This window comes from Orbicella franksi, chromosome 11 (assembly GCF_964199315.1).
Source record: "Orbicella franksi chromosome 11, jaOrbFran1.1, whole genome shotgun sequence".
Lineage (NCBI taxonomy): Eukaryota > Metazoa > Cnidaria > Anthozoa > Scleractinia > Merulinidae > Orbicella > Orbicella franksi.
In genome coordinates, this window is record NC_138155.1 from 4,630,635 (window position 1) to 4,656,262 (window position 25,628).

At 39.7% G+C, this 25,628-nt stretch overlaps 3 protein-coding genes across 3 annotated transcripts; all 3 read right to left on the reverse strand.

Annotated features, from left to right (window-relative positions):
- Positions 1–1,178: 1,178 nt before the first annotated feature.
- On the reverse strand, positions 1,179–3,984 carry LOC145503035 (uncharacterized). The gene is made up of 3 exons (XM_081482460.1): positions 3,654–3,984; positions 2,324–2,472; positions 1,179–1,931 (listed from the first exon to the last, which is right to left on the reverse strand). The coding sequence occupies exons 1-3, from the start codon at positions 3,710–3,712 to the stop codon at positions 1,288–1,290; spliced, it is 852 nt and encodes a 283-aa protein (XP_081338586.1). The 5' UTR covers positions 3,713–3,984; the 3' UTR covers positions 1,179–1,287.
- A 1,890-nt stretch (positions 3,985–5,874) lies between these two features.
- On the reverse strand, positions 5,875–14,161 carry LOC145502819 (uncharacterized). The gene is made up of 3 exons (XM_081482208.1): positions 14,103–14,161; positions 12,984–13,132; positions 5,875–6,521 (listed from the first exon to the last, which is right to left on the reverse strand). Exons 1-3 carry the CDS (start codon positions 14,159–14,161, stop codon positions 5,875–5,877), a joined length of 855 nt encoding a protein of 284 aa, XP_081338334.1.
- A 7,939-nt stretch (positions 14,162–22,100) lies between these two features.
- LOC145460638 (uncharacterized) lies at positions 22,101–25,119 on the reverse strand. The gene is made up of 3 exons (XM_081445513.1): positions 25,061–25,119; positions 23,933–24,078; positions 22,101–22,744 (listed from the first exon to the last, which is right to left on the reverse strand). Exons 1-3 carry the CDS (start codon positions 25,117–25,119, stop codon positions 22,101–22,103), a joined length of 849 nt encoding a protein of 282 aa, XP_081301639.1.
- Between the last annotated feature and the right edge of the window lie 509 nt (positions 25,120–25,628).

The window sequence follows — 25,628 nt, forward strand, 5'->3', positions numbered from 1 at the left end:
TCTATACCTGTCTTGTTTATTTTAGTATATTGATCTGAACTCTAAGTGGGATGTGAAATGCACATAAACTTGGAAAGAAACTCCCAAATACTTGATTTTGATAAGTTTAAATGATTTTTACCCTGTCTTTTGTTTACACTTTTGCTTCCTGATTGAAAAGATAACAAAGGGAAAGAAACCCCCTGTGAGCTTGTCCCCAATTATTAGTTAATAATAAATACATTGACAGTTCAATAAAGCTGTTATTATTATTGTTGGAACACATATTTATGGTCAACAGATTTGTCGGATCAACACTTGAAAATGCTTGCAAAAGAGCCTGCTTATTTTGATGTATTTTACGTACAATATATATAGAGACAAGCGGTTCCACATTGGAAAAGAAGTGCTGTCTCATAAAAAACCTTATCTATAACCTTGAATGAAATGCAATGAAAAACGGTTATGAGCTCGTAGGACGTGAATACATGCAAATTTTTCCAGCAGGCAGATCAACATCAAGATCTGGGTGTGAGGGAAGGGGGGGGGGGGGGAGAGGCAGGGGGGAGAATATTCTATGATCTGTTTGGCAGGAGTGTCCTCTGTGACCCAAGAACCCTTAGCCTTTACCATTCCATGTTCTGCTGCAATTTTGCCACCCTAGCTATTCTGGACGTATGTCTTTGTAATATGTGTGCAAAAAAAAAAAAAAAGCCAACGAAAAAGCCTACACTTTGTGAGTTAATTGCGACCTTGCATGGTACAAACCCGGCTTGTTTTAACAGCATTTGATAATACACCAGTAATTGCAAGTTCACCAATATGTTTCAATTCTAGATTACCTAATCCACGAGTTTGGCCATAGGTCTCCTTTGATTCAATTTCTTCTCCATATTTCGAACTGTCACATAGAATCATTACATTTCCATACAAACTCTTATATTTAAGCTGTTACGCAATGTTACATAGTAATGTTCACGGCTCGACAGGAGCTTGAGATACCTGTGGTTGTACATTGTCATCCAATGAAAACATTTAACTCCTGGCGTAGTAAGTATGTCACGTTTCGCCATGACGTCACAAGATGACCTTTAATGCTGTGAAACGTATTCAAAATGAAATTAAACCGGAATAACATTCCGTTTCCTTTACTGGGTCTTACAAAAACAATTGTTCTTCTAACAGATTTAAGACTTGTGTTTACGCTTACACTAATTAATGCCTTGAGTATTTACTTTTGTATATTAAAGCCATTAAAACAATTCAAAAAGCAGGTTTTTAATGAAGTGAGCGGTTACTAATAACTCTTTAGCGAACAAAAATATTTCCATGTGGATAACTCACATCTTTTAACTGATTTGCCGCGTTTGTTCCACATGGATCATGGGTAGGCCAGTCACCACTCGTGTCACTATCGAAGTAGTAGTAGTGACTGCCTCGGCTGAGACCCGGTCCCCTGTTGTAAAAACGGACCACGTTCGGCACCGCACCAGCACACTGCTTGGAAATCTGTTTAACCACTCTACAAGTGATTGACCCCTCCTTCAGTTGCACCAAGCTGCCAGTGTCTTCCTTGCATGCGATCCAGTTGTTGATGTTGCTCTTGATCAGGAATTCTTTGCCAATGGTGCGCCACAAAGCAAAGTCCATGGCCTCGTAATGTGTCTCACTCAGTGGAGCTGTTGTAGACACTCGAGTGTTAGCTCCACTGGCTGACCAGCTTGGACGCGGCGTGACAGCGTTTGCGCTACTTGTGAAACTTAAGTAAGCCGTGAACGTGTAACTCCAAACTAGTGTCCAGCCTCCACCGTCCGTCTGTTGGTCGCAGTAAGCCTGGAATGCGTTACCATGGGAACCACCATCTGGGTCTATCCAATAGACGCCTGACACGAGTGATGGCGCTTTCAGCGTAAGGTCTTGACAGTTCATTGCTGCGAAGTTTTTGGACAGTCCTGTCAGTTAAAGGCAAAAAACTCATTTAATCAATTAATAAATGAATTAAAGAGTTAATTTATTTCAACAATTAATTTTTTTATTATTCAATTAATAACTTATCTTTATTTACATTCTTATAACTCGATCTGAGGGGATATTAATTATTGAACTGAATCGATTGTTTTTTTACAGCTTACCATCATCGAAAAATCTTAACTTGTAAGAGTATATTTGAGGCCTATTCGACTTTATAGGGCAGAAGGTAACGAAATAATCCAACTCAGAAGAAAAGCTTGCTCAATCTATTAATTAGTCTAATAAGAAAATATTTAAACATTAATACTGATGTAAATTAAAGGTTCCTGTTGACTTGATGCTCGTGCTTGATTGATTGCATGTGTTGCCTAACCTAGTAACCTGTTCGGTTCAGCCAGCTGGTATCTTCCTTCAGTCAGTCGTTTGATGATCTCGTTCACACATAGCAGTGAAGATCTGTAAAGATAGAGAGTTCCGTTGTTGTCCATTTCCAACACCTTGTATTTTTGCAGGTTCAGCCCACTAGAGAAAGAGAAAGAAAATGTCTATAAATTTGGTACGAGTTTGTTATTTATGAGATAATCTCAATTAGTAATCGAAGGTTTTCATTCTTTTCAATCCTTGCTGGCTTTCATTTCATAATGATTGACTGGAATCACAATGACGTATGAAAACACCTCAGGGCACCGAAGTACCACAGTCGGCGTTCAGACTGTACCCGCTGAACAGCCTATTCTGCAGGCTCAGCATCTTAGGGGTCACTTTCTTAGTCAGTAAGCGCGGCTTTGTGTTGAGTCGTGAAAGCGCTCCCTGTTACCCGACCTTTACTGACCAAATACAACGCGGCAAGTGCCTCATACACTAAAACGTTTTTTATGATTAATATAAGAAAAACTTCAGCACAATATTAAATCGTCATCATCTGAAACACTCCTCCTTTCATTCTCCACTCCACAGAGGTCTGAAAAGGCGAAAGATATTGTTCCGAAAGAAAAATATATCTAGTTATGATATTTAAGTGATTTTCAGAACGCTTAAAAAAATTATTCACATTTCTTGGATTGTTAGAATGTCGATTAGCATGATAAGGACGGATTTTCGTCATAGGAATTACGTAAAAGTTTACGAAATTGACAAAACATGCATGACCGTTTTGAAATACAGATGAACGAGGAATTTGTCTTTTTGCCCCTTAGATTGGCTCGACCGAAAACAATTATCACGTTATGACTAACGCCACTTTAACGCAGCTCACGCGTCAAATAAAGTTGAGATCTGAATAACTTTGCTGCTTTTCCTTAACGTACGAATAATAATATGCTTCACTTCTCCTGAACTAATAGGCCCTTTGCAGGATCCGGTCACATGGTACGGAATTAATTACGGTGGGACGCAAGTTACGCAGTTGGACTTCCAAAACAAAGGAACTCGTACCAGTCCAGCCCGACTTTCCTTTGTTTTGGAAGTCCCACTGTGTAACTTGCGTCCCAGCGTAATTAATTCAGTACCATGTGACCGGATCCTGCAAAGGGTCTATTACAGCCAAACAGTTTTAAACTAACGAAAGACCAGAAGCTACTTTTAAAGCCGGCTATACAGTCAACAAACCCTGCCTAGATGTGAGCTGATGTGGGATCGAGTTTCCAAAGATCATTTTAACTGGAGAAAGCGTCGCTATAACTGCATTTCAGTTTCTGTCTTACCTTGCTGTTGAGAAACTGCTGGAAAAGAAACACAAAGCCAAACCAATGTGGAGAAGCATTTTGGAGTTTTGAATTCGTACAAATTCTCAGGCTGGTCGACTCAAAGTGTGAAAGTGTGTGTTTGGGGCATGCCAACGCAGTTCACTTGAAGCGGTCTAACACTGAAGTCATCTAGAATATTCCTGAATGGCTGGCAGCTTAGAACTGTCATGAGACACCGGTATTGATCAGATCCTGGATGTCAAAGGGCAGACATGGAGTTTTGTCTCATGATTCCCATCACGTGCTTTCCCGGAGCCATTCGGGATATCAATATATAAGTTTTCCATTACATTGAAACTTTTCTGGTGAATGAAATCAACAACGATAAAACAAAGGTAACGGATGAATTTATTTTTCGTAGTGTTTCGCTCGTTTGTTATACTGCCGAACTCGATGAGTAAATTGATTGACAATCGATGTACATGTTAGCCTGATTCTCAGACGTCCGAGGTTGTTCGCGGCCACTTCGCTTCCCCTCTCTCCCTCACAGCTAGGAAGAGAGGGGAAGCGAAGTGGCCGCGAACGACCTCGGAGTCTGAGAATCAGGCTATGTATATGTAAGCTTATTATTATAAATACGGCTGCATACGTGTATGCAAACGAACAATTAGGTCTGTGTTTTTATGCTTTAGTCCGTTATTTTTGTAGTCCTCTGAAAATTATACTAAAACAATTATTCTCCTCAGTTTCAGTGAACATTGTGAATATTCACTCGCCTTTGGCCTTTGGTGAATAATTGTTAAATAGTCAGATGATGTAATGTCCCATTCTTGTATGACTGTGCGATTTGTGATTTCTTGACATCACGTGCTTTCCGGGTGCCATTTACGATATAAGTATTGCATTGCACTGGAACTTATCCAGCTAGCAAGGTTAGCTGAGCTTGCCCTTCGGCATATAAATCGATTAATGTGTCAGGTTTTTTCAAGACTACGGAAAGCGTTTGCCAAAAAAGTTATAATAGATTGTCGGCAAAATTCGTAGCTCGTTCTCAGGATCTCTCTTCTTCCAGGAGGCAGGAAAAAGAGAGATCCTGGGAACAAGGTTGGCACCATTCCTCAAATGCACACGAGCTTCTTAACTGTCACTGATCATGCGACATGGATACTGAAAGAGATTGACCTTTAGCTGATCAAGATGTATACGGTACGCTTATGAAATTTTCCCTAACATCTGATCTTCGGAAATTCTGGTATTTAGTTGTATTACGTAACATAAACATGTTTTGGAAGATGTTGTACATCTGAGCTAATTTCAAAGCTAAGATATCATGATTTTGGACGGAAAAACTTTCTTAATTATGTTAGCGCTTTCAATGTTCTATGTATCGTTCTCGTTCTGTAATATGTAGTCATGTACAGTCTTGTTGGTCAGGATTCTAAAACAGTTCCAATTAACGTGCCTTCAAAGTTCCCAAGTCAAATCAAAAGGCTACTACTGGCTTTTTCTACCATGTCAGGCCCAGTTGAAAAACTTCAGGGCAAATAACGCAAATTAAAAAGTGCGAGAATTGGTAAATCAGACGATCGATGTAGCTGTGAAAAGAAAGAGGTTTGCGAGACGAAGTTTTGCGGATCTGAAATCTAAGAACGAGGAGAGGATAGACTGTATAAAAGGGAAAGAAAGTAAAAACAAAAGCGAAATGTCTTGCGAGAAACTTCCCGGAAAAAAATAACACGGTCTTTCCCAAAACGTGAATGAGAGAAATTCCCTTTTCTGCATGCAGGGAATAAGAGATTCTTTGGGTCCAATTCAGATTTAGAACAGCGTAGCATTTTGTTTATGATATCACTCAACACAAAACCTTTAGCGTTTGCAAACTGAGTACAAAAAGCTTTTGAGAGGAAGACGAATACAGATTGGATGGAATCAATACACACACTGATTTCCACACTGATCACAAAGCCACATATTTATTGAGTTTTTAGCCGTTTTCTACAAACGATTGACAAATGTTTTATGATTAACTTAGTTTTAAACCGACATGCATACGCATAAAAAATTGTGGCCTTATTTGACACCTAGGCTACGAAAGACATGGGTGAAGGTGAATGAATGCATTTATTTTTCACCAGTCAGTTACATGTGCCTTTTTAATTCTTTTGAGTAATCACCTTATCCCATAAGAACCTTTTTAAATAGCCTTGCCTTTATGACAAACTTGAAAAGAACTGAACTTTTAACGAACAAAAATATTTCCGTGTGGATTAACCACATCTTTTGACTGATTTTGTTGGTTCTTTCCACATGGATCATGGGTAGGAAAACTACCACTAGTACTACCATCAAAGTAATAGTAGTAGCTGCTGCTGTAGAGATATGGTCCGCGGGAGTCCAGCCCCAACGATTTTGGCACCACATCTGCACACTGCTTAGAAACCTGTTTTACCACTTTGCAAGTGATTGATCCCGTCTTCTGTTGCACAAAGCTGCCAGTGCGGCCTTCCTTGCATGCGATCCAGTTGTTGATGTTGCTCTTGATCAGGAATTCTTTACCAATGGTACCCCACAAAGCAAAGTTCATGGCCTCGTAATGTGTTTCACTCAGTGGAACTGTTGTAGACACTCGAGTGTTAGCTCCACTGGCTGTCCAGCTTGGACGCGGCGTGACAGCGTTTGCGCCACTACCGAAACTAGAGTAAGATGTAAAGGTGTAACTCCAAACTAGTGTCCAGCCTCCACCGTCCGTCTGTTGGTCGCAGTAGGTCTGGAATGCATTGACATGGGAGCCACCATCTGGGTCTATCCAATAGACGCCTGACACGAGTGATGGCGCTTTCAGCTTGAGGTCTTGACAGTTCACTGCTGCGAAAATTTTGGACAATCCTGTCGACGTCAGTGCAAGGCAAATCACTCATTTGATTAACTATTAAATGAATTAGTGAGTTAATTTACTTTAACCAATTAATTCATTTATTCAGTTAGGAAGCGGAACGAAACTGTTCTGCATCGACATTTTTCGGCAAAAAATTAAAGCAAGCAAAATAATATAATAAATAAAATAAATAAATAAATCTTGTAATCTTCTTCATTTTGTGACCTTCTTAAGAGCCAGTTCCTATAAATACCGAGGATGAGATGACAGTCGCGAAATTTTCGATTTCTTCATATTTTGCCCAAATAACCTCTATAGTGAGTTGTTTTCAAAAATACCATTCAAAGGTCCTGAAGCGCTTTAGTTTTTTCGAAATCGAGGAAAGTTTGAAAATCGCCATTTTAGCTGCCTGACGCCGCCGAAAATGGCCGAAAATTGTGCATTTTCTTTTCGCTCGTACAGATCAACGCGATGATATCTACCAATATACTTTGGGTAGCTCATAGTGCATGTCTTGCTGTTTCTAAAGCATTAATTTGATTAGTAAAAGCTCCAAGTTTAATAATATTTTAGGCGATAAAAGTACCTTCAAAGAAGCTCGTGAGCGAAATGGCTAATTTTAGCTAATTTCAATACCATCAAAACCCCTACTGGTACATTGAATTTGAAGTCGAAACTAAAATTTTCTGAAAGCCCATACTCTATATTATGTTGTGTAAAAGTCTCTTTCGCGGCCCGAAAAAACTAACCCGTCGAGAGACATAAACGTGTGGTACATTTTTGTAAATTCGTCATTCATGAAACTAGCATGGAACTAGGCAAGCTACCTTCATCAAGAACAAAAAATTAGCGAATGGAAACCTTTTTCGTCAATAAGGATACTTGTAATCTTTTTTTTTTTTCCTTTTAGATTGACCACATGATTAACTTTTGCAAACATTTGCAGTTAAATCAAAATAGACGCTGCTTTTGGTACATTTTAATGTTATGTGAATTTATTTCGATCACCGGCACGTGCATATCGCCCGAAACTGATTTTTCTTCCGCCTTCTGTATGTTACTTTTTGAAGGTTACAACTGTAGCACACATTATTCGTTCAATATCGGCAGTTTTAACTTTTGTGGAACACCCATGGCCACAGCCGAACTTGACTTCAAGTAGGAAAAAAAAAACATTTTGAAACGTGAAGTTTGAGTAACCAATCGATTACAGTTGCATCCATCATGTTTGGCGTAAATATTCGAACGCAACCATTTCATGTAAACAGGTACACTTTACTTTAAAAACAACCATCTCATCGCAGCATTTCTTGAAATCCTGGTCTGAGACCAGGTAATGCCGATAACAAAGCGCGAGCAGTTGACGAAACTTCATGATCAACTGTCGAAACGTTGTACTTGTGGAATAAGCAAGATGATTCAACCTTTGTATTTCTTACCCGTGTGCTTGCAATTCTTATGGATACAATTGCCCCTGTCTTTTCCACCAGATTTATAGATGAATCGTTCGTTTCCTATCACTTAATATGGCACATACCTCTGAATAAAACACATACTGCGACATCATTTTTCTTGGAGTGTTCCAACAGGCGTCCGCCAATTGCAAAACGTAAGCAGCAAGACAGAAAACTACAAAGGCTTCTTCGTAAATCGCACTACGCTGTCCAGATTTCTTTCTTACAAAGTTTCCAAACTTCGCTCTCTTTTAAAATTCCAAGACTTCGCCGTTCTGTTGGCCAGTCCGAATAACTGTCATGGCCTTAGTTGAGTAAGTTCTTGACTTTGTTTGGTGGTCCCAGTTCGGACAATTAGGCAAATGTGGATTGCGTGACAATCGGCCACTGTACCAAACATGTCTATATCTGACGTTGTGCAAAGTGAGTGAAGATGACGACGTGGACCTCGAGGGGAGTGAGACACCCCTATAAGAAGGACTGGGGTGCTCTTGAAAATTTTTGATCCCCTAGGATCCCCTAAGAGGTACCAAGATCCTGTTTTTTCTCCTCTAAAAGATGCCATTTCTTACAGAACACATTATCTCCCCGCGTCATATTTTTTTCCGCTCAATACCCTGAAAGGAATCGCAAAAGCTCCCGCTTTGGACCTTTTGAGGCTGAACACCCTGAGGGCTACTAAAACTTCATTTTTAACCCCTAAAAGGTACGACAAGCTTCCCCACCCCAGGAGGGCGTGGACAGGGAATCCAAACTGCTCCTTGCTCGCCTCGTGTAGGCAGGGTGTTTTCTCTGTCTGGTTGAAAAAATGGAAACTACAGTCGATCCTGCACAACCATCTCTCCACAAAGGACCACCTCTCTGCAACGGCCACTTTTTTCATTCCGGCGGACGGTCACTCTTATTTTAATCTCTCTACAACGGCCACCTCTCGACAACAGCAACAGCCACTAAAACACGTCAAAATTGCCAATAAAAATCTCTTCACAACGACCACTTCATCAACAACTGACGAACGCTGTCTGCAAAACCCCATTTTTTATTGGACATGGTCACGAAACTTGATCCATGCCGCATGTCTTTGGTCTGCATTTCTTTTGGCTTCTGTCTTATTGATATATTTTGATTGTGTTACGAATTTACATGTTATACTAAGCCTTGTTTAAGGTAAAAATGTTGAAACCCAAGAAAATATCGGTGTCATATTTCACCCCTAATGATACCGCTCCATAACGGCGACTTTGCTTGTCCCCAAGGTGGCCGTTGTAGAAAGTTTCGACTTTATCACCGTTAATAAAAAAACACACCCTTCCTATTGAACTTTAAAATACAGGTAAATTTCTCCAGGTTTTTGGTATAGAAATGCACCAGGGACATGACTGGGGTGGAAAAAGAAGGCCTAGGAGGCACTAGTCTTAAATGGGTACGTGTTGAGAATTTACGTACATATTCACTCCTGTTACCGGTTCTTATTTAAACCTATATAAACTATACAGTCGAACGCCCACTAACGGTCACCTCTCCACAGGGAACTCCTCTCTACAACAGACAGATTTTTTGTCCCGGTGGACCGTCCATACATTCGCTCTTATTTTTGCCTCTGAAATGCGCAAAATAAGGCTACAATACATAATGCCTAACTATTTTATACCACCTAATTATTGATGGAAAGTTCGCTAGGTCAATAATTGTGAATTCTCAAGGTGAAATAAAGGAAAATTTTAGCTCTTCTGAGTGTCCGATTTTTGGAAAGCGCCCATATTATTGTCTATATAGTTTAGCAGAGGGCAACAGGGTGAATATGTATGTAAACTCGCACCGCGTATCTAAGATCTGATGCCCTCTAGGCCTCCTTTGTCCTTTTTGTATTCCAGCCCTATCTCCGGTGCATTTCTATTCAAAAAGTACGAACGACAAACATGTATTTTAAAGGTAAAGAGGAAAGGTGTTTGCACAACTTTTGTGAATGCGGTAATACTTTCCATTAATCTACGTAGACATGCCGTGATAGCAGGACCCGCGCACGGCTCTGTCAGTTCGTCGAGTTCTGTCCTCTTGCAGAATTAAACAACACCCCCTTCCCCCTATATCCTTCAATTTCGTTCAAAAATTTTTATATAGGCTGACAGTGCGAACCACGTTACTTGCACGAACAAACAGTTTCAGTCGCCGCCATCTTCACCCACTTTGGACACTTTGCAAGTGGCCGTTTGTCACGCAATCCACATTTGCCGGATGGTCTGAACTGGGACCACCAAACGAAGTCAAGAACTTACTCAACTAACACCATGACAATTATTCGGACTGGCCAACAGAACGGCGAAGTCTTGGTATTTTTTTAAAAAAAACGAAGTCTGGAAACTTTGTAAGAAAGAAATCTAGACAGCGTAGTGCGATTAACGAAGAAGCCTCTGTGGTTTTGCTGTCTTGCTACTTACGTTTTGTAAGTGGCCGCGGATGACTTTTGATGTCACAGTATGTGTTTTATTCAGAGGTATGTGCCATATTAGCTGAAGAAACGAACTATTAATCTATAAATCTGGTGGTAAAAGACAGGGGCAATTGTATCCATAAGAATTGCAAGCACACGGGTAAGAAATACAAAGGTTGAATCATCTTGCTTATTCCACAAGTACAACGTTTCGACAGTTGATCATGAAGTTTCGTCAACTGCTCGCGCTTTGTTATCGGCGTTACCTGGTCTCAGACCAGGATTTCAAGAAATGCTGCGATGAGATGGTTGTTTTTAAAGTAAAGTGTACCTGTTTACATGAAATGGTTGTGCTCGAATATTTACGCCAAACATGATGGATGCAACTGTAATCGATTGTTTACTCAAACTTCACGTTTCAAAATGTTAATTTTTACTTAAAGACAAGTTCGGCTGTGGCCATGGGTGTTACACAAAAGTTAAAACTGCCGATATTGAACGAATAATGTGTGCTACAGTTGTAACCTTCAAAAAGAAACATACAGAAGGCGGAAGGAAAATCAGTTTCGGGCGATATGCACGTGCCGGTGATCGAAATAAATTCACATAACATTAAAATGTACCAAAAGCAGCGTCTATTTTGATTTAACTGCAAATATTTGCAAAAGTTAATCATGTGGTCAGTCGAAAAGGAAACAGAAAAACAGATTACAAGTATCCTTATTGACGAAAAGGTTTCCATTCGCTTATTTTTGTTCTTGATGAAGGTAGCTGGCCAAGTTCCATGTTGGTTTCGCGAATGACAAATTTACAAAAATGTACCACACGTTTATGTCTTTCGACGGGTTAGTTTTTTCGGGCCGCGGAAGAGACTTTCACACATCAAAATGTTGAGTATGGGCTTAGTTTCGACTTCAAATTCAAAGTACCAGTGGGCTTTTGATGGTATTGAAATTAGCTAAAATTAGCCGTTTCGCTCACGAGGTTCGATGAAGGTACTTTTAACGGCCTAAAATATTATTAAACTTGGAGCTTTTACTAATCAAATTAATGCTTTAGAAACAGCAAGACATGCACTATGAACTAGCCAAAGTATATTGGTAGATGTCATCGCGTTGATCTGTACGAGCGAATAGAAAATGCACAATTTTCGGCCATTTTCGGCGGCGTCAGGCAGCTAAAATGGCGATTTTCAAACTTTCCTCGATTTCGAAAAAACTAAAGCGCTTCAGGACCTTTGAATGGTATTTTCGAAAACAACTCACTACAGAGGTTATTTGGGCAAAATATGAAGAAATCGAAAATTTCGCGACTGTCATCTCAATCACGGTATTTACAGGAACTGGCCCTTAAACCTTATTAAATTCCACATATGGAAAATTATTTTCATATGAATCCGCAAGGAAGATTTGAGTTGCAACGTATCTAAATTTGCTGACTGAATCACAAAGGTACGAAAAATCGTGCGATTTCTAAAAGAAATAGTTGCGCTTTTCATCGACATCCTAGTAGACCAGTGTTGTTGTGCGAGGAAGATCATTGCGTGTTTATGGATTTTTTGTCATGTGTTCGATGAGATGCATGGGGAGTAATAATCCGTCCACACAGCACAATAGCCCTGTGATACATCAGGGGTTTAGTGAATCAAAGATTCAGATTGTGGTGCTACCACCGAAGGGCCACGAGGCAAACAAGGCAAACCAGACAAGGTCTTATGGCAAGAAAATCCAAGAAAATGGCAAGCTCCAGGTGTATGAGCCCAGTAATAACAGGTCCGTCATGTTTCCGAAAAGCACAAATTGGATTGTCTGAGGTTCTTGGCGGAAAAAGCTTTGACACAGCAGCATTTTGTGCGCTTGAGGTTTGAACGAAGCACGAACTAAAGGTCGCCATCTTCAAAACAGGTGGAAGACCGATCTAGTGGCAAGAAGAAATTAAAGAACATCTATGCCTGAAGACAGTATCGCATTTCAGTGGGCATATAAGTTGTAAAGTCTTTCTCATGCTTTCTTGTCAAATTATTGACAAAAAAATCCATAAACACGTAACGATGTTTTTGCAAAACAACACTTCAATTACAATTTTTTCTCAGAAATCACGTGATTTTGCATACTATTGTGATTCAGTTACCAACAGTTGGTTACGCTGTAACGCAAGTTTTCCTGTGCGCTATCTGTATGAAAATAATTTTAAGACAACCGCAAAATTATTTGCTTCACTTTGCTTGTTTTATTTTTTTGCTGTAAAACGTCGATCCAGAACGGTTTTGTCCAGCGTACTATTTAGTGAATTAGTGAATTATCTTTATTTACATTCCTATAAATCGTTCTGAGGTGATATAAATAAAGCTGAATCGTTTTTTATACAAGTTACAATCATCGAAAAATCTTAATTTGAAAGAATGGATTTCAGGCCTAGTCGACTTTACATAGTAGAGTCCGACGATATCCCCGCTCAAAAAGCGCGAGCATTCTACGTCCATACTAATAAGTGTAATAAGAAAATATTTAAACATGAATATTGAGCCAAATTAAAGTTCCTTCTGTCGGCTTGATGCCCGTGCTTGATCATTGCATGTGTTGCCTTACCTAATAACTTGTTCGGTTCAGCCAGCTGGTATGTTCCTTCAGTCAGTCGTTTGATAATCTCGTTCACACATAGCAGTGAAGGTCTGTAAAGATAGAGGGTTCCATTTCTGTCCATGTCCAGCACCTTGTATCTTTGTTGATTCAGCCCACTAGAGAGAGAGAGAGAGAGAGAGAGAGAGAGAGAGAGAGAGAGAGAGAGAGAGAGAGAGAGAGAGAGAGAGACCACGTTTAATTCGACACGAGTTTGTTGTTTATGAACGTGTCTCAGTTGTTAATCAAAGGTTTTCAGTCTTTGCTGGCTTTCATTCTATAACGATTGATTGGAAACAAATGGCATGTGAAAACACCTGAGGAAACCCGAGCACACCAGCCAGCTTTGCGATCTACCTGCTGAAGCTGCTGTCACCTCTAGCTCAAGCGTAGTCATGTGCTTTAGGCGCATGTTGAGTTGTGGAGCTGTTTGCGCTTCACATTACATCCTTTCCGCGTCTTGCTTCCTCAGTAAACAGATCAAAAGGCATGCCTCCAACCCCAAAATATTCCGTGATCAATTAAAGAAGAACTACGCCACAAAGTTGAATCATTATACAGTTGAAACAATCTCATTTCCTCCCGTCCACCCCTAAGAGGTCTAAAAAGGCCCAAAATGGTGTTTCGAAGGAAAAATATATCGAGTTCCGCTGTGTCAGTCGACACTTCGTGGATTGTTGGGATATAGTATATGAGTTTGCGGGACTGTTGTGATTAGGACTGTTCGATTTATGTTATAGGATTTATGACCTTTTGCTCAAGATTGACTCGGCCGGAGATTCTAAGCCAGTCAAACGATTTAAACCGGTTATAACAATTATCGCCTCATGACAAACGAAACTGTAATGCAACTCACTTCTCAAATGAAACTCAGGTCTGAACATAGCTTCACTACTTTTACTTCACGAATTAAGTACCAAAATATTTCAGTTCTCCCCGGCCAAAAAAGGCAAAATATTTTCGTACTAAAATAAAGAAAGACCAGAAACTATCTGGACGTAAACTGATCTGATGTTTGATATGAGTTGCAGTTCTAAAGTTTCAACTCAAAAAAACATCCTTATTAACTCGTTTCAATTTTTGTCTTACCTGGCTGTTAAGAAACTGCTGGAGAAGAAAAACAAAGCCAAACCAACATACAGAAGCATTTTGGAGATTTGCATCGGTATAGAACCTTACAAACTGAATATCCTTGTGCGCATCAGTGTGGTGCGACTCAGTGGTTAAACTTTTGGATATGTTTGGGACGTGCCAACTCACGTTGCCCAGTTGAAGCGAACTGAAAAGGAAGTCAGCAATATTCCTGAATAGTTGGCAGCTTATAACTGAAAAAGAAAAAGAAAAAATGTGGCGGCGCTTTAAGCACTCTTTCGAAATTTTGAAAATTTTCAGCGAAAATACTCCAATAATACTCTTATCAATATTATTAGTATTAATATTATTATTATAATTATTATCATTTTTATTATAAGGATTATTAATATAGATTAATATATATTACAAAACGCTGATGATTTGGACAACAGTACCCGGGAGAAAACATTCCAAAAGGTTTCAAGGCTTGTACGACCTTGTTCTCTCACTGACGTTTGCCACGCCAAAACGGACTGAAAGTCAAATGATATGAGGGATTCTGGTATTCTATTTTTGAAAAGCTATGCATGTATCATTTCAGTGGAAATCTAGGTTATGAGGCCGATTATTTCCATTTCCAATTTCCCATCAAAAAACAAAGCGATAAGGGAATCAAAGCGAACGAAGAGGTTTGCTTTGTAGGGGATCTGAAAAGAGACGTTCAGAACGAGTTGCCATAGAGCCGTTTTGATTTTTTTCTTGAAATTTTCGTTTTTTCGTTTTGGATTTAAGTAGGCTGTCGGTCAAAGTTATAGAGTATGCGAGGTTTCAAACTAACTATTTTTGGAATCATAAAAGGTTCATTAGACGAGAGAATTATCATTTTTTTGTTTTCACTTCAATTTGAGTGGGTTTGTATTCCGATTTCAAAAATCACGCATTCGAGCACTGTGTATTTTTTTTTTTCGGGCGAGAAGGCCACCGGTCTTCAGATTCGGAAAGTGCTCATGTGCGTGAGCAAGGTAAACGAGAAATTTTCTGGGGCATAGAATGTTTTCTTACACTTAGGTTGTGCATGATTTTTTTGGTGGGCAATAGCTTGTGCAAGAATTAACATTAAAAACTAGGACCTGGATAGTATGAAACACTTGCTCGAATTTTCTTTGTCGTTGTTTCCCTTGTACGTTTTTTCTTTTTTTTTTTCTCCAGCAGATTTTGCTGTGCAGGAATTTTTTTGGGAAATTCCCCAACCTCACTTCTCCCTCAAAAAAATAATGGTCCATCCATTGCTGGACACATTTCATACTATTATGATTGAATCGGTTGACAACGGTTTCTAAACTGACTTTGTTTAATTAGAATTCGAGCAAGCGTCCCTTGATTGACTGGTTCGGGCATACCTTGGTAGTAGAAAGCGACGTGTTGTTATTGATGGAACCAATTCCTCATTGGAGCAAAAGTCAGAGAGAGATGTCGGTGTCATGGTTAGCAAAGAGAGCAGTTAGAGACTGCGTTGAAGACGGAAAATGTAATTTGTGATAATCGATATTGACATAAATTAATATTTTGCCCACATAGAACAGAGAACTGGATGCGAGCGTTGTACGCGAAGGCTCATGGGTAGTACGTTTGGCTGACCAAAGCTCCCATGCCTCTAAACCTTTGAGTGTGTTCGGTTGTGTAGTAAAGGCAAAATTTTCAGCATGGTATTTAGCGTCTGCGGCCCAAGCTGGTTCAAGTGAGCATTTAATACTTTAACTTTTGTATTATCTAAAGCAAGTATAATGCATGGTTTCTTGGAACGGAACTGGGCAAATTGTGAATTATAAGTCCTTGAAATTACTATATGTATCATTAGTACGATCAAATTTGAGCTCCTCTTTGGACACCTCAGTCTGTAATTAAGTATTGCTGGTTTTCAGTGTCACGCCATGCAAAATAGATCAAAATAAAAATCAAAACCGTTCAATAGATTAAGTCCAGAATCTGGCAAATGAAAAAAGGTAAATACGCAAAGAATTTCGCCAGGATTCTGGTCGCAGCAATTTTTCTTATGCAAGATATGCGGAGAAATTTTTTACCCAAATTCATAGAGATTTGTATGGAGACGCCATGCTGGTGCCCATCCGTATGGGCACCAACATGGCGGCCGGAAACCAACAGAAACATCTGTCACTGAGTTTTGCTACAAAAGCGTGAATTTATCCCTCGAGGACCTCTAAAACATTAAAATAATACTTTTTCTAAGACATGAGCTGTTCAGATAGCCAAATTCCCATTTTTAAACCATCATGACAGCTCTCTAGGCCGTCGTGTAAATGCCGCGTCACGCAAAAGCTTAGAAATTCAAGCGCAGTGTATCACAAAACTAAGAACCCATTCGGAGCGAAAATTTGTTTGAATATTAGTTTTCAGCTGCTCTTAACATCATTAAAGTAAAATCTCAGGAAAATCAATAGTTTTGTAGTTTGAATTTTAGTGACGTCATGTGAAAACCAGCTATATATTCTACTAAATTGAAAGTGTTTAGTGACGGGCCACCTGTACGTACTGTATTTGCATGAGCAACGATCTTTTCAACAAGCACAGGTTACACTGAAAATATTAAACTGTTGCCTATTCATTATTGACAGAGTTTCTAGATCTCGTTTTCTTTTTTAAATGTAGAAATGGGTTAGTTAAGTACGGTGCCTACTTTTGTTAGTGCGCACACGTTCAACGCATCACACAAGGCAGGGTTTACATTCCACGCTCGCGCTAGGATTGGCATTGACATAATCAACTACGCTACCAAGTACGCGACTAAAATAAAAGCAAAATTTTCCTACTGTGACCAAATCAAGTTTAAGGTTACTTCAAACCTTCGCGGGGCTACATTGGTCGACTCTTTTTTTTGGTCAAGAAAATTAAAGTCCGCGAAGCTCAAGTTTACATACTGTGAACGCTAGGGGTTCTGTTATTTCATCGGCGCGCGGCTTTTCAAGTTGACACATTCTTCTGTGAAGGCGTGATATGTTTATAAATCGTTAGAAGGCGAAAACTTGCACTCGTTTTTCGAGAGAATCCCTTCTCTTTAAATGAATTAATAGGGTATGCAGATTTGACGGTTTTCCACGAAATTTGGTCAGAACATTTACTGATAGATATGGAACTAAAGCGTGTCGGCGAATTCTTTTTTTTTAAATACTTTCCTTGTGGCGGCCTTTAACGCAACAGGTTACGCGAATTTTTCGATAGTCAAACTTGACAGGTCTATAAAAGATAACCAATAGAATTAAAAGAAATTGCTGACACGTTTTTGGAGATTAAGGCTTTGTGATCAACCTGCACAGTATTTTGTATGAACGATCACATTTGATACCGGATTAATTCATTGGAACGTCAGTCGGTCATTTTGGAGTTGACGACCTCTGCCGCTTTGGAAAGCAAAATCCAAAACAAAACATAATTTTATCGAATTCTACATTTTATAACCTTTCTGTTGATATATAGTTTTTGGGTTTCCCTGAAAACAGCGCGCGTACGAATTTTTTTCTGAAGGACACCCGCGAAGGTTTGAAGTAACCTTACTTAAACTGTGCTAAAACCAGGAACACCAGAACAGCACGCGCAGCGTATCGCTAACCAGCTAACTGTTAACGACTTCCAACTGGAAAACTAGCTGTTATCTGTCGAAAATTATACTGAAATCCAAGTGTAAACAAGTAGCTGCAGATGGCGTAGTGCGCGTAGGGCATTCCACAACTTCTTGTATTTCTAGCGCTTTTTTCGTGTCGAGCAACTTTCTGGATTGTGAGCAATTTCTAGTTTTCTATCATTTCAGAGAAATTGGAGCAGCTTTTAATGTTCAAATTGGCCTTGCTTCCATAGTTCAAATTTTTTTGGTATTCCTGTGGAAAAGAAACCAGAGCCCCTCCCCCCTGGGGCAGATCATGGGTGCAAAATGGATGCAGCCGGGCGGCTAGATCAGCGTTTTTTTAAAATTCAAAATGGCGGACGAAGATTCACACTCGACTAACTCGAGTGTCTCAGGTCAAGAATTTCTGCAAGATTAATATTAATATTGATAAGTTAATAAAGATGGTGAATTTTAAAAGTTAATAAAGATGGTGAATTTTAAAAGTTAATAAAGATGGTGAATTTTAAATTATTAATATTGATGCGTAGTCTTTGCTCATGACCATGAAGCAAGGCTGATTACTACGTAGAAGGCTTAACGGGACAACGACATGAATAGCTGATCCTAAAGGTTAAATCGTGGCACCGTTAGTAGTTGTAGTTTTTTTTCCAAACTTAACATGTTCACAAACTGAAAATATACATCTTTTGGTGTCTCACTACTCGTCCAAAGAGTGGGGGGAGGAGAGGGGGCGCTTATTCGAGGGGGGGGGGGAGTGGGCGCTAATTCGATGATTTGCGGTATTTAAACCTTGTATAAAATTTCTCAATCTCTCAATTGTGCGTATTGAATATTCTTCAGCGCGTATTTCTTTGATTGACTGGGAGTGTTACTTTACCTAGCCAAACAATGGGTTCAGTCCGGTGTGTTCCTTCAGTCCGGTGTGTTCCCTTGCTTAGTCATACCACTTGAAAAAGAAGAAAAAGAAAAAGAAATTGTCTTTAATTAAAAGCGTAACAAGTTTAATTTGAAAGTAAATTGTAACAGTTGACTGATAATCGAGGTAGCCCTTGGGGGATTTTATTTCGTAATGATATATTGGAATCGCAATTAACTAATAACGCAACTCGCGTCTCAAATAAATGCGTCTTAAATAAATAAAATTTGAGATCTAAATAGCGTCACTGTTTTTCCTTTACGAATAACAAAATACTTCAATTCTCCCTTACCAAGCATGGCAAAACAGTTTGGAACTAAAGAAAGACCAGAAGCTACTTTCGTCGGCTATCAGTTAGCAAACCCTGATGTTAGATCGAGTTGCCATTCTCATGGTTTAATATAGAGAAATTTCTCAAATAAATGGATTTTGTTTTCTGTCTTACCTGGCTGTTAAGAAACTGCTGGAGAAGAAAAACAAAGCCAAACCAACATGGAGAAGCATTTTGGAGATTTGCATCATATCGTTACAAATATTCAGACGTCCTCGGATGGGTCCAATAAAACTAAGCAATACTGAACTTGTAGTTGTGATCAAAGCTCAGTTGAGACGGAACTGAAAACAAACAGGAGGACCTAGATCTTCCTCTCTTGTTGATGAGGAAGTCAGCTAAAATATTCCTGTAAGCTGGGCAGCTAATAACTGACATCAAACACCGATATTTATTAGCCAATTTGAGACTTATCCAATCAGAAGAAAGTTAATAAAGATCCTGGTTATCAAAGGGCAGATGCGAAGTTTTGTCTCACGATTAACGTTACCTGCTTTCCGGCAGCAATTTGTGATATAAGTATATAAGTATTGAATTACAATGGAACTTATCAACAAGGGTAGGTTCGCTTAACTAGTTTATTCACAGAATGCGCTTTACGTCTTTGTAACCACATCTTAGCGTCTCAGGCTCTAGCTCAACTGAGAGAAATATTTGCAAAAATAGATTGTTATAATGGTAGCCTTTCTTTCGTGGAGAGACGACTCTGACACAGGTTAATATAATGGTGGATTCCTAACGACATTCCTCAAATGCAAACGACTGAAAAGATGAACACAGCGGCAAAATGGATACTGACATGCAGAGGTTGGCCTCCAGCTGAGGAGTACACGGTGCGCTTATGAAAGTTTTTGGAGTTGGGAAAGGTCTGGTATATCCAGGGGTACATAGACGTGAAAACTACGAAAACATGCTTTGAGAAATGTTGTGTTGTTCGTCCTTCGTAGTCGAAGATGGCCAAAGACATCTAGTTTGTTAATAGATTTCTACGGTGTGTCCGGAGGTGGCTGATGAGACCAATCCGGGCAAGGAAGCCTCTCCCACAGGTAGGGCAGAAGTGTGTAGGGGCTGTGCTGTTAGCGTATGTATATATCGTATATACATTGAGGAAGATGCTTCGAAACAACTGGCTGTCCCTCTAATTACTTAAAAGCGAAAAGCTGAGAGACGCATGTTCGAGGAAATGAAAAATTGTGATCTTTATATGCTTATGCTTGTGTTTGTGTTTAAACTTGCGGCAGGACCGTTTTCATGGTATATCTGAAAGAAGAGAACGTGTGCGTTGCCTAGTGTAAGCCGGCCGTTCTCAATTGCCATCAGCTATATCTTATACTAGTATGGAAGTAGAATAAACTTCACGTGTCGTGTCAGACGAACGCTGATATTGGAATATATGTGAATGGATTTATTCCGAAAACGTGCTTAAACAAAACTTCGTCCTTTTACAATGAGCCACGCGCTTGGATTTTACGACTTCTAAAGGCCTAAAAATCAGTCCATGCAACAGCTCAACAAATAACATAAGCCTTTGAAAACTGAAGGGGAAGGTTGATAGAAACTTAAAATAAAGGATGGAATCAATTCCGACACTAATTTCCCGTAACCGCATATTTACTGATTTTTTTAGCCGTCTGGTGTAAAAGTAAAAAAAAAAAATGTGACAATAGTATATCGGTTTTTTTTTTTGAGTTTATTTATTGTTTCTCTCAGCTCTATTATTTATATTCTAATAATTATCTACTTAGCATTCATCTACTTACAATAAACATGTTGAATGTGTAGATGTTGAACTTTGCTTCAAACTGACATACATAAAAAAGCGCTCTTTTAATGAATTTATCTAGTTTTCACGAGTGAATTACATATGCCTTGTCTGTGTAGACACCTTAATACAGTGGAACCTCTATATAACAAAGGGCTAAAGGACTTGCAAAATATGTTCGCTATAACGATGTTTGTGACGGGAGAAGTTGCCGATATTCGTAACCATAAAACTGAGCCAACAGTTAGCAGTTAAGGGCAAGTCCAATAACCATGGTAACCACCCGTCTATCTTTTTTTTCGTACAACGCCTTGTAGTGAGAACTACCTAAAGTTGTAAGTAGTTAATATTTACGAGCAGAATAACTGACTTGCATATGATGGAATAGCCTAGAACAACAATGAGCTCATTGGCAGCCAATAGGGGTTTAGGTTTACTAAACGAAATATTAGATCATTTGTTTAGAGCCTAGCATATAAATAGGTGTTTTGGAAGTGATCTTCGGTTACGCCCCCGGTAGTGGAACACCGGATACCACTATCCCGCATTGGTTATGTCTTTAGTGACATTCATGGATTAAAACAATATCGATGGACCTAAGTTCTGAGCGCTGTTGATATCTCTGAAGATAATTCCCCGCAACAGATTCCGGTATTGATCCCCGCAGCCAGAGACTTTCCCCGGGATTTTACAGAAGTGCTTTCCCAGGCCAAAAACTTATTATCACAGGTTCAGTCGTTGTATCGAGGTCCTTTTCCATATATTTTATTATTACTGGGGTGAAGAATATATACCTCTTACTAACCGAGTTCGAGGTCCGTACTGTAAGTACTAGTTACGGACGGAGTTTTTTCCCCTTCGATTTATGGCCCAAGCGCGAAGCGCGCGGGTCATAAATCGAAGGGAAAAAAAAGAGGATCTATAACTTACAGTACGGACCGAGAAGACGAGTTTAGTAAGATATTATATCTCTACTGTGTGCCTGACGGGCTCGGAAACGATTTCCATTCACGCGGACTCGGAAAGGCTTCAAATTTCTGACGCACCTCGAAAGCAAAACGAGTCAGTTTGAACGTTAGCACTTTCACTTGCTATAAAAGTTAAGAACACTTACGGATAAATCACGAAACAGTTTGGCAACAAAACCAACTTTAAATTTTAGCTGGCCGTACAGGGGAGTACGGCCCACTAAATTGATTAATCACAACGCGCGTACTAACTGAGAGATTTAATAACGTTCGTTATACCGAGGACTTCGTTATATAGAGGTTCGTTAAATCGAGGTTCCACTGTATCACATAAAAAACCCGTGAGCAAGCGCTGGAAAGCTGACTTTTATGGCAAAGTTAACGAAGACTGTAGTCTTAACGAACAAAAATATTTCCGTGTGGGTTAACCACACCTTTCAACTGATTTTCTTGGTTATTTCCACATGGATCATGGGTAGGATAGCCGCCTCTTGTGTTGCTATTAAAGTAGTAGTAGTGACTGGTGCTGCGAAGAGACGGTGCATGGGAGCTTAGGAAAAGCGATTGTGGCACCACACCAGCACACTGCTTGGAAACCTGTTTAACCAGTTTACAAGTGATTGACCCTGACTTCTGCTGCACCAAGCTGCCAGTGCCTTCCTTGCATGCGATCCAGTTGTTGATATTGCTCTTGATCAGGAATTCTTTGCCAATGGTGTGCCATAAAGCGAAGTTCATGGCCTCGTAATGTGTCTCACTGAGTGGAACTGTTGTGGACACGCGAGTGTTAGCTGAACTGGCTGTCCAGCTTGGACGCGGCGTCACAGCGTTTGCTCCACTTGTAAAACTAGAGTAAGCTGTGAAGGTGTAGCTCCAAACTAGAGTCCAGCCCCCACCGACCGTCTGTTGGTCGCAGTAGGCCTGGAATGCGTTACCATGGGAACCACCATCTGGGTCTATCCAATAGACTCCTGACACGACTGAAGGCACTTTGAGCTTAAGGTCTTGACAGTTCAGTACTGCGAACCGTTTGGACAGTCCTGTTAGTGCAAGGAAAATCACTCATTTAGTCAACTAATAAATGAATGAATGAATTAACTAATTTTACCAGTTAAGTTATTTATTTTTCGATCAATTAATCAATTATCTACATTTACATTTTTATAAATCGTTCTGAAGGGATATTAAAAGAGCTGCGCCGTTTCTCCTTCTTCTTTTTTTTTTTTTGCAAATTACAATCATCGAAAAATCTTAACCGGTAAGAATGTATTTTAGCCCGAGTCGACTTTTTAGTGAAGCTCCGGCGGCCCGAAGGTCGGCCAAGCGGAGCACCACAACCATAGGAAGAGAACCATGTGCATGAATAGAAACTCATGCAGCTCTTTTAAGTTTTTATAATCAACATGGCTAGCGGCATGGATCTCGGGCACGTGCGCCTTAAGAAAAACGACGACGACATCGTTTAACGTGGCGGCCATACTCCAGCTAATACCAAGTCATGCACGCAGCCTTGATTTACAGCGAACATATTTGATATTGGACATCCACGTTATGGTCAATTGACACCTGCCAAAACAAGGTATCTGCTGACCAGTATCACGTGAACATGTCACTGAATCAAGTTTAGAGCTCATCGTGGTTACGGGTTTTTTTGGAAATTGACAACTGACTAAGTATTGGATTTCGATTGGATCGCGAGCTCAAGCGTGGTTAACTTGTTATAATCAGGGCTGGGTTTTTCGAAAGCCAGTTAACGCTAAGCCAGGATTAAAAGTAACCGAAGTATAAATTTTTCTTCCATAAAAACGTTGTTTACTGCCTATGATTTGTGTAGTTTTAGGTTATTCAAACTCAACAAAAGAGAAGGCCAAGCAATATAAACAGAAAACCTCACTGCAAAGTAACAAAACTCAAATCAAATTTCTCACTTATCATGGATCGGATCATGGGTTAGCTTAATCGGGTTATGAATAACCTGGCCCAGGAGTTCCGCCTACAGGCTTGGTTAAACCAATATATTATAAGAGAGTGTAACGTCTTCCCACTCAATACAAAAAAGGTGCTCTCTCTGCTAATAAGTTTAATAAGAAAATATTTAAACATTAATATTAAAAAATATTATGATAAAATAAGAAATTATGTTTTCTTAATCAAGGCAAATCAAAGAATCATTTTGCTAACTTGATGCTTGTGCTTGATTGATTGGGGCTTTTTTTTTCCTAAATTACCTGAAATGCTCGGCTCAGCCAGCTGGTATTTTCCTTCATTCAGTCGTTTGATAATCTCGTTCACACATAGCAGTGAAGACCTGTAAAGATAGAGGGTTCCGTTTTTGTCCATTTCCAGTACCTTGTATTTTTGCAGATTCAGCCCACTAGAGAAAGAGAAAGAAAATGTCGTTATATTTGTTACGAGTTTGTTATTTCTGAAATTGTCTCAATTAGTAATCGAACGGTTTCATTTTGTTTTTCATTCCTTGCTGGCTTTCATTTCATACTGATTGACTGGAATCACAATGACGTATGAAAACACCTTAGGGAACCCAAGCACCACAGCCAGCCTAACGATTGCACCCGCTGAACAACCTGTTAGTTCTGCAGGCTTGGCACCTCAGGGGCTTCTTCTGAGTCATAAGCGCCGCTTTTTGGGTCATGGAACGCTCCCTGTTTCCCAATCTTTACTGAACAAAAACAACGCGGCAAGTGTCTCATACCCCCAAACGTTCAATGTTTAATAAAAGAAAAACTACGGCACAAAGTTACATGGTCATTGTATGAAACCCTGCTCCTTTCATTCTACTCTTCACAGAATTCTGAAAAGGTCAAAGATAGTGCTGCGAAAGGAAAATATATCAAGTAATGATATCTTAGGGATTTTCAGAACGCTTAAAGAAATATTGACATTTTTTTCTTGGATTATTGGGATGTCGCTTAACGCGATATGGACGGACTCTCGTCAAAGAAGTAGAAGTGGACAAAATTTATCAAAAAAGACCATTTCGGAATGATTACATACGAGGATCAGTTTTGACTTTTTACCCCCGAGATTGGTTAGACCGAAGACAGTCATCGCCTTATGACTAACGCCACTGTAACGCGGCTCACGCCTGAAATAAAGTTGACATCTAAGTAACTTTGCTGCTTTTCCTTAACGAATAATAATATACTTCAGTTCTCCCATATCAAATACGACCTAGCAGTTTTAAAGTAACGAAAGACCAGAAGCTACTTCTAAAGTCGGCTATACAGTCAACAGACCCTGACTGGATGTGAGCTGATGTGGATCGAGTTGCCATTCTAAAGGTCGTTTTAACTGGAGAAAGCGTCGCTATGACTGCATCTCAGTTTCTGTCTTACCTGGCTGTTAATAAAATGCTGGAGAAGAAAAACAAAGTCAAACCAACGTGGAGAAGCATTTTGGAGATTTGCATTCGTACAAATACTCAGGCTGGCCGACCCTATAAGCTGAACTGGTGGAAGTGTTTGGGACGTGCCAACGCAGTTTTCTTGAAGCGGACTAAAACTGAAGTCAACAAGAATATTCCTGAATGGCTGGCAGCATAGAACTATCACGAGACACCAGTATGTATTAATGTGGAGATTTATCCAATCAGACAGCGGTAAATAAAGATCCTGAGTGTTAAAGGGTAGACATGGAGTTTTGTCTCATCATATCACGTGCTTTCCTGGTGCCACTTGCGAAATAGGTCTGCAAGTATTGTATTGCACTGGAACTTATCCAGCCAGTAAGGTTAGCTGAGTTTATCCATGACAAACAATTTTTATCAAGTCGATATTTAGTATTTCAGGCTTTTTCAAGACTACGGTAAGCGTTTGCCAAAAAAGACTGAGTTATAATCACCCGGCAATATTTGAACCTTGTTCCTAGGATCTCTCCTCTTCCAGGAGGTAGGAAAAAGAGAGA

Bases quoted from the DNA above. Each gene is read 5' to 3' on its own strand.
- LOC145503035 (XM_081482460.1), bottom strand. From the start codon at position 3,712: ATGCTTCTCCACATTGGTTTGGCTTTGTGTTTCTTTTCCAGCAGTTTC. The intron at 2,473-3,653 runs GTAAGACAGAAA...CTCTTTCTCTAG, and splicing joins AGCAGTTTCTCAACAGCAAG to TGGGCTGAACCTGCAAAAAT. The intron at 1,932-2,323 runs GTTAGGCAACAC...TTTAACTGACAG, and splicing joins TGAACCGAACAGGTTACTAG to GACTGTCCAAAAACTTCGCA.
- LOC145502819 (XM_081482208.1), bottom strand. From the start codon at position 14,161: ATGCTTCTGTATGTTGGTTTGGCTTTGTTTTTCTTCTCCAGCAGTTTC. The intron at 13,133-14,102 runs GTAAGACAAAAA...CTCTCTCTCTAG, and splicing joins AGCAGTTTCTTAACAGCCAG to TGGGCTGAATCAACAAAGAT. The intron at 6,522-12,983 runs GTAAGGCAACAC...TGACGTCGACAG, and splicing joins TGAACCGAACAAGTTATTAG to GATTGTCCAAAATTTTCGCA.
- LOC145460638 (XM_081445513.1), bottom strand. From the start codon at position 25,119: ATGCTTCTCCACGTTGGTTTGACTTTGTTTTTCTTCTCCAGCATTTTA. The intron at 24,079-25,060 runs GTAAGACAGAAA...CTCTTTCTCTAG, and splicing joins AGCATTTTATTAACAGCCAG to TGGGCTGAATCTGCAAAAAT. The intron at 22,745-23,932 runs GTAATTTAGGAA...TTGCACTAACAG, and splicing joins GGCTGAGCCGAGCATTTCAG to GACTGTCCAAACGGTTCGCA.